General features: G+C 42.3%; 1 protein-coding gene and 1 non-coding gene across 2 annotated transcripts; both read left to right on the forward strand.

Annotated features, from left to right (window-relative positions):
• The first annotated feature begins 1,697 nt into the window (after positions 1 to 1,697).
• On the forward strand, positions 1,698 to 7,675 carry RPS3A (ribosomal protein S3A). The gene is made up of 6 exons (XM_077815365.1): positions 1,698 to 1,837; positions 2,630 to 2,733; positions 4,345 to 4,532; positions 5,752 to 5,960; positions 6,737 to 6,846; positions 7,513 to 7,675. The coding sequence occupies exons 1-6, from the start codon at positions 1,776 to 1,778 to the stop codon at positions 7,632 to 7,634; spliced, it is 795 nt and encodes a 264-aa protein (XP_077671491.1). The 5' UTR covers positions 1,698 to 1,775; the 3' UTR covers positions 7,635 to 7,675.
• On the forward strand, positions 7,142 to 7,213 carry LOC144264447 (small nucleolar RNA SNORD73). Its single transcript, XR_013346050.1, has one exon. It is a non-coding gene; the product is annotated as a small nucleolar RNA SNORD73 (small nucleolar RNA).
• Positions 7,676 to 8,886: the final 1,211 nt, after the last annotated feature.

The following is an 8,886-nucleotide window of genomic DNA, read 5'->3' on the forward strand; positions in this document are numbered from 1 at the left end:
TGGTGGGGGTGGAAATAATGGTGAAGCAATAAAAACATGCTGTTGTCCTAATACAGTTAGTAAATGAGAAAGTAAATTACTGAGAAACACAGCTTGAACATCTTGCTCATGGCAGTTCAAACTCTACTTGCTTGCAACAACTGTATTTAACAAGGCTTTCTGTGTCTGTGGACTGGGATAGTGGGGTGCTCATATCTGGGGGCTTGATTTGGGTCCCACGAGGCTAGCATAGATGGAGATTATCTTTTCTGAAACAATCCTATATACTACATACCATGACAACTTGCGATTTAAAAGTCTGGCCTTTATTTGGTGACCAAAGATCAGTATCAAGTCAATATTGGGTTTTCTTTGTCCTGCATTACAGCAACAACTGTGCGCAAGAACTTACCTAGTAATAAAAATGCATAATTTTTATACTATGAAAAGAAATATGTTGAAGTGTTGCCCAGGTCAGGCTAAGGCATAGATATGTGCACCAAAGCTTCTGGGGTCATGTGATCTAATCTTTCATTTAAAATGTTTCTAGCTGTCATGGTTGTGAAGACAAGCTTGGAAGTATGAACTGAGTGTATTATATACAGCAATTGTAGAAAGCCTGATAAAATAGCTTTAACAGGTGTGAACTGCCCTTTGCATCTCCATGGGTTCTTAACTCTGAAACCTGATGTGCAAGGAGGCCACCACTGCTCCCACCCCAACAATCTAAACAAAGGATTTGGGGGCCAGGTGATTCTTTTCATCTGCCACCTCAGAGGAATGGCAGCAGTGGGGAGCCCCACTACTGCCATTCCTCTGACCCCCAAATCCTTTACTTAAATTGGTGGCATCTGAGTCCACCTTTCTGGGGCAGACACAGGCTGCATGAAAGACGGAAGAGGTCTGTGGAAGGGGGAAGCCCCCTGCCAGGAATGGCTGTTGTGTGGGTGGCCCCTGCCCTGGGGGAAAGGGTCCAATATTGTGATGTGCCTAGGGGCCCAGGCAGTCTTAATCTGGCCCGGCCATGTGTTAAACATGAATGTCTTGTCCTATACAGTCAGTACAGATTCACCAGTAGCTGGTGTCCAACCTCCCTCCCTCCCACCTCGGCCAGTCATAGATACCTTGTGTACGTCTGTCCCTTCCCTTTCCCGCCCCATCGCCATCCCCACCCCCTCCTATGATTTTTGTGACCTTTGTTGTTTTAACAGGGCCGGGGAGGGGAGGGGAGACAAAGAACTGAGTGGGAGGCAGCTGTGGACTCAGAACTGCTGGAGGATTGGGTGGGGATCCGAATTCATTCCTGGGCAGGGGGCCAGGCCAGCGTGGGGCTGAACGCTTCAGCAGCGGGGACAATCACCCGAACCCATAGCAGCGCTTGCAGCGCCCACGGCGGCGGGTGGGGCAGCCGTAGCGCAAAAATCAAGGCATCCCCCCCGCTCTCTAGAGCTGTATTTTACATCGCCGGGGGGACGTGCACCGGCGGAGCTGCAGCCCGCGGTAGCCACGACGCCAGGGCCCATGGGAGCTGGCTCAGGAGGATGGCCCCAGCGCCCAGTCGTAAGGAATCACTAGGGTGAGCCCATTCTGTCCTTCACGTTGGCCTCCCCCGCCACCGCGCCATTTGGTTCACCCCAGGAACTTGAGGAAGCTGATCTCTCCCGCGTTGCCCCTGCCCCTTCCGCTCTAGTTTCTCGCGAGAGGTCGGTTGGCGGAGTTCTCGCGTGAGACTCACCTCTCTCGTATAATCTCGCGTTGCTGGGGGGCTTCGGCCTCTTTGGCTCCAGGGCGGCACCATGGCGGTCGGCAAGAACAAGCGCCTCACCAAGGGCGGCAAGAAAGGCGCTAAGAAGAAAGTGTAAGCGAGGCCGGTCAGGGGCGAGGGGTGCCGGGGGCCCCGCCGCGGGGGCTGCTGGGCTGCGGCTCGGCAGGATGCGCCGGATGCCGGGCGGATTGAGGCGGCCGGCGCCAGGCGCGGCGGTGGCGGTGTTGACATGGCGGCGGCCAAACCTGGGATTGGGGCGAGGGTTGTAGAGCGCGCGCGCGGCCCCCGCTGCACGGGACGGGGGCGCTGCGGCGGGGGCGGGGCCTGCTCCGCTGTGAATCCCCCTGCCCGAGGTGGGGGGCCGGGGCCTGGCCGCACGGAGCCCCCCACCCCAGCACCAGGCTGCGACTCTTGGGGGAAGATAGGAGTTAGGGAGCCGGGCTGCCTCTGCCCCACGTGCTGTGCGGAGCCGTCTCTGGCTGCCCCTGCAGGTCGGCTGCTGATTTGTCCCCAGCTCCGGCGCCATCCCAGTGCAGGTGGGACAGAGCCTAACTGCTAGATATTGTGGGCTGGGTCCTTGTCTCCGACTGTTCCTGAAAGTGCAGGGCCTAGAGGGCTAACACTGAGCAGCACGTTGGGATGGATCAGTTTACTTATTTGTTGGTCCAGTGTCTGTATTACTTATTGGTGTTTGCAAGCTTATGCTGATAATAAGAAAACAAGTTTGCACTAATTCGCGAATGCGTAAATTGCAGTCGCCTATGGTATTTGAAGTATTTGGTAACTGTACAACAGTGTACATGATAAATATGGAGGAAGGAGACCAGATTTTAGGCCAGATTTAATCTAAAAAATGAGTGGAAATATTTTTTTTGGTAAATTAAGGGTCGATCCCTTCTCAAAGAAGGATTGGTACGATGTCAAGGCACCTGCAATGTTTAATATCCGAAACATTGGGAAGACACTTGTCACCAGGACCCAAGGAACCAGTGAGTATCTAATGTGTTGCGGTAACGCTTCATATCTGTTAATTTGTTCTGTTTTTTAAGACAGTGCGATGCAGTATAAGTTCTAAGCAGTTCCTGCTTAAACTAATGTGATTTGCAATATTATAGAATAAATAGACATAAAAAAAACGTGTTTTGACCTCACTGTTTGTTGGGTAGTACTAAGGCTTTTGTTTCCAGTAGACAGAATCGGGTTACGCATACAGAATATGGTTTGGTTCTTGCCCATGCAAGATGAACTAACTGATCTCTATTGGAAGCTATTGGATAATCTGTGGAACTGAAATGCAAAGGAAGACCCAATAAAGATTAGAATTCTGGGGTGGAAATTACTTAGTTATTTAAAGCATATGGGGAAAACGACAAAAAATTATTAATATCTTTTATAGGAGAGGAAGATCTGGAAAGCAGTGATGCAGAAAGATCTTGGGAAGGACATAGTGGGCAGATCTCTATATGTGGGGTTTCATTGTATAGGGTAGTGAAAACCACTAATTTTTTGGGCACTGTATGTGCAGAGGCACCCCTAAGTAGAGGGAGGTGGTTATCTTTCACATGATCAGGTGACACCAAACTTGGAATACTATATTCAGCTAAGGGAACCTTAGTCTCTACTATTCAGAGATGAACAATGGGATCTGGATAAGCGCAACAGAATTATGTAAATGTAGGTGTGTAGCATGGCCAGCTTTACATGTGTTACGGGGTTTAAATATCAAAGAAGGACATGAATTATTTAGCATGGGTATAATTAGGAGCAATGGAATGAAATTAAGGAAAGGAAAACTTTGGTCGTCTTATGATTCATAAAAGTGAAATCTAGCAGATCATGGAATAATATCCCCTGGTAACTGGACATAGAGAAGCTACTGCAAGGTCAGTCATGCATTGGCAGAGGTATAGCTGTTAAGAGATGTAATGAGACTTGTAATTTGCTCTGCTCCCTAATTTCATTTCTTAATCATTTATGTCTTTGACTCTTATTTTGCATGTGTGTGTGTTTTTTTAATATATGTTAAAAAAGTAATCTAGTTCTTACATTTTTATATGTATACTTTTCTCAAGACACTTTGACTCCAGTTTCTAAAGGTATTGCAGCACTGAGCGCACCAACACCTAAATGCCTTTTTTAAATGTTGGCTGAATCTAGATTGAATCTTCAGGCCTGACCATAGAATTTATTTTTTGAATTTTAAATATGGGGCACAGCATGGTGTCTTTCACTGCTGTGTATTGATGCTTTACTAGTTCATTGACTAACTTTATTACAAAAAAAAAGTCTCTGCAACTGTTGAAGTTAAAGTAAATTTTTGTAGATCTAAACTTACATGAATTTGTGTTCAAGTCTAATGTGGTCTCCTCACTAGAACGTGGGGTTCGGGATCCATGCTTGGTACCGTGTTATTGCGGGGGCCATATTACCATGGATCCCAATTTAAATATTTAACTTTGGGATCCATCGCTGCAACCGCGCTATATGTTAAGCTGCACTATAGCAATGCGTGCTCTAGCGAAGGTCCGCTATATTATAAATTCATATCAGCTAGTCCTTCTTTTAATTTTTAATAAAAATATTATTTCATACACTTATAGAAATTGCCTCTGATGGACTTAAGGGCCGTGTGTTTGAAGTGAGTCTTGCTGATCTGCAGAATGATGAAGTTGCCTTCCGTAAATTCAAGCTGATTACAGAGGATGTTCAGGGCAAAAACTGTCTGACCAACTTCCATGGAATGGACCTCACCCGTGACAAGATGTGTTCCATGGTCAAAAAATGGCAGGTAAGTGGTAATGATATGTATCTGTGAAGCTGCAAAAATACTACCTTGACAGTAAACTGCCTCTAAAAATTGAGATGAAATAACTTGATCTTTGATACTGTTTGCAGGCTCATCTTTGACTTGATCAGACCAGCCAGTATTGTATTTGATTATTGATTGGTATTTGCTTATTTTTTCTTTTTGAAAACCAATAAGATAAAGCTTAAGGGTCACATTTTTAAAGACCAGCATCTGCAGCAATTTCTGTTGCCTGCAGAGGCACACAGTTGCAGAAATTGTACACAATACTTCAAGCACATGGACTTCAAGCCTAGTTTTTGGTTTGGTTTGTTTGTTTTTAAAAGGCAAAACGTATTTCTGAGGCCTTATTTACATTTGTTGTAGTTAGTTTGTCATTGGCTCCACTGGGGCAGCTACACCATGATTATTTGAAGCAAATCCCTGAGACCTCTGTTATTAGTGAGAACGGCAGGGTTTGGGAAGGCACCTTAAGGAAACAGAACACCTTGTTGCACGTATCATAGTTACTAGGCTGTCAGATTACACTTAAATACAAACTTTCAATATACAGGATGTAGACATCATCCTCATCCCAAATTTAAGAAGCCACAGAAAATGTCTTTATTCTAACTGGTGGATGTTACTGTGCTTGTAAAACTAAATAATGGATGTTGACTAAAAGCAAGGTAGGATTTTACTGGCTCCAAGTTGCCCCTGCTTATGAGGCAGAGAGTTGGGGTGTTTAGTAGAAGTCCCAATACAAAAAGAGAGGGGCTGGAAGGGAAAGTTGGTATTGGCAACTTGGAAACCACTTGGCAAGGAGAGACTTCCCACTAATAGCAAGGGTGGTGTATAAAATCCCAACCTGGGATGGAGGAGGTGCATTATAAGAATCAACACCTTTGTGCTCACTGCTATTATTAGTGTAACTGAATTATCTCTCCTTTACTCAGTCTGCTCATTATTAAGGTGCCAGATGTAAGAAGTGCTGCTGGTGTCCTCAGTTAGTGTCCTCCCAAACCGTGTTTAGGAATTGGAAGTGTCAATAGCAGTTTAATATTAGGTAGAATTTATAATTTAGGGGCTAACTATTCGCACCTTAATGTTGGGGTCAAGTGACAGCAACACTAGAGTATTTTAAGGAAGGTCTGACACTTTCACTGTGGTGTCTTTCTGTGATGTTAGAAGGGACAAATGTATTCTGTAACTTCTTTTCTAGACAATGATTGAAGCCCATGTTGATGTCAAAACTACCGATGGCTATCTACTGCGCCTCTTTTGCGTAGGTTTTACCAAGAAGCGCAATAACCAGATTCGCAAGACCTCATATGCCCAGCATCAGCAGGTCCGCCAAATTCGCAAGAAGATGATGGAAATCATGACACGGGAGGTGCAGACTAATGACCTGAAAGAAGTTGTTAATAAGCTGTACGTCTTGATTGTTATTAATCAAGTTTTATCTTAAGAATCAGTTGCCATTCTATTCTGGTTTAATTGAGTTTAAGTGTTGGTTTACAGAGTCACAAAGAGGGTTTAATAGCAATTCATGTATTAACCTAGTTTAAATTTCTGTGAGGACAGTACTATCATTGTTAGCTTTTTTTTTTTAAGCACGTCTGTGGGCAGTAGTAGGGGAAGAATCTGATTGCTAGAGTATCTGGATGTACTAATTAATATTTGCTAATTTAATAACTTACTATCTTATAAAACAATTTAACAGGAGCCTCAGTCATTTTCATTCCTGGTTGAGGGCTCAACAACTAGTTTTGTTGGGGAACCAAATATTTAACAAAATTATGGGAAGCGCAACATACTGTTCCCCCTACACATATTCTTACCACCTGCACCACATATGACATCCACCAAACTGTTTGATTATGTAAATCTAAAAACAGAATTTGTGAAAAGACTGCATGACACATAGATCTTTCTGCAGACTTCAGCAATGTCTAGTTTTATAAAGACTCCAGTTCTTAACTCACTCATAGTAGTGGGTGGGTGAGATTCTGTGGCCTGCGTTGTGTAGGAGGTCAGACTAGAGGATCATAATGGTCTCTTCTGACCTTAAAGTCTATGAGGGAAGGTAGGATAGACTACTGTTGAGAATATTAAATACTGAATAATTTGAACTTTATATATTATATTGATCAGGAAGTTGATTATCACTTGAAAATCTAATACTGAAAACCTTTGATTATTTTCAGGATCCCAGACAGCATTGGCAAAGACATAGAAAAAGCTTGTCAATCCATCTACCCTCTTCATGATGTGTATGTCCGCAAAGTGAAGATGCTTAAGAAGCCCAAGTTTGAATGTAAGTTCATTTCTGCTTAAATGTGGAGTTTAACTAAGTGGTAGGCGAAGTTAAAGCAATATTTTCAAAGCATGTGTTCGGTGATTTTGGAACTGAGGGAGCCTTCTGAAGGCAGCATTGTATGTTTGAATGCTTAAAACTGATAAATGGCTTATCCTAACAGTCTGAGACTTCAGTAACAAATCTGAATTCCTGTAAATGATATTTCATTTTGGAATATTTTTGTTCTTGCTTTAAGAACCCAAATACAAATGCCGAAAAGAAGCAACTAAATGTTGGATGGTTTTGGTTTGGGAATGAATGATGACAACATGTTTCGGTCCCATATGACACTGAATGATTATACTCTTTCCCACTTTCTGACATTCCCATGTAATGCAGGACTGAGTTATTAATGGCATCTTTGAAAGACTTTAATTACACAAAACTCTTTTTGCTTTCATGTCTTTGTCTAAATACAAAAGTTAAGTAACTCAGTGCAACCTCCTTGTATGGGCACTCTTAAATGGGCAAGTCTTATTGATTTAGCCGTGGTACAATTTTGATACATAGAAATGGCCTATTTAAATGATTTGATCATTTAACTTGTCTCGCAGTGTGGAGATGATGGGGAATTTAATACAAAAATACTCAATTCTTAACAATTGCAATATTGTACTTTTTTAGTGGGCAAGCTGATGGAACTGCACGGTGAAGGTGGTGGCACTGGAAAACCTTCTGGGGATGAGACAGGCGCTAAAGTAGAGCGAGCCGACGGATATGAGCCCCCTGTGCAAGAGTCTGTCTAGAATCAAAAATGGATGCAAAAAATAAAAAATTTTAATATACAGCAGTAGTAGTATTTGGTTTCATGCAGTGATACTAGACACTTACACCATATGTGGTATAAGATACTGGACACTTATAGCTATTACCCTTATTAAGTATGCCACTTACTGCTGTTGCTTCACGTGCTAAAGATGTGAGCTAGTATGGACTCTGACTCTTAATTTATCTCAGTTAGGAGAGAGCAGGTTGGTTGTCCTTTTTAGAAGTTGGTGTTTAAAAGTACTAGGTTGAGTTTCAAAGAGTTGAGTATCTAAAACCCAAATCTCTTCTAATGAGTTCTTGAACTAAAAGAGGCGTATTTTGTGTCTACATACAGAATACATAGCATTGATCACATGCACTAACTTACACTTAATAGTACCTTTCTTCTCAAAGCAGTCTGAAATAGCACCCAGCCACCTGGTGCACAGTGGGGTGGCTGGGGGAGGAAGGAGGAAATGTTGTTGTCCAAGGACTTGAATTTCCATGGAGTCTTTAAAGGTTTACACAGAGTAGATGGCACTCTTGTTTAAGGTCTTATTTAGATTCTAGAATTTATACTTTTGGTGATATTTTACTTTATGGTAACTTTTTCCAATAGGCAGTTTTGCTGTCTGATGCCCAAAATGCGTGTTAACACAACTATTTTATTGTGGAAACATACTCTTAATCAAAATTTAACCTGTTTTCAAAGGAATTGTGTACAAAGAAGATTTCTCACTTTCTCATTACAAGAAACAGTACTAGTTGCAATGTAAGTTCACAAATACAGTACCATACAATATAGTTCCCATTATGTGAAATAAATTTGAAGCAGAAATACTTTAATAAGACGCAAATAAACTTCCAAACTCCAGAAATGAACCTTAAACCTATATTCATTCCACTCTTTTTTTGTTTTGTTTTTTTGTTCTTTAGGATGATGTAGTGATACTATTTTAGCTTTTTCTAGCAGTAGGTATATGTAAAGGCTCTGAAATGATTTCTTAAGAGCTCTTCCAAATCCTTCAGTCTTATACTATTATCTGGACAATGTGCTCTGAATTCCAGTACTTTGTTTTAAACAGTATAATTGACTGATAGCAGCAGCACACCAAAAATAACTCCTTCAATGAGGCTGGGTTTTTCCCTAGTGAAATGAGTCTATAAGTTATGTAATTAATATAACTGTAAGCAGCTTTGACTGAAAGTTGGGAGGGGGACAGGCTTGTTAGGTTTGATTTACCAATCTTG

Source organism: Eretmochelys imbricata, chromosome 4 (genome assembly GCF_965152235.1).
Source record: "Eretmochelys imbricata isolate rEreImb1 chromosome 4, rEreImb1.hap1, whole genome shotgun sequence".
NCBI lineage: Eukaryota > Metazoa > Chordata > Testudines > Cheloniidae > Eretmochelys > Eretmochelys imbricata.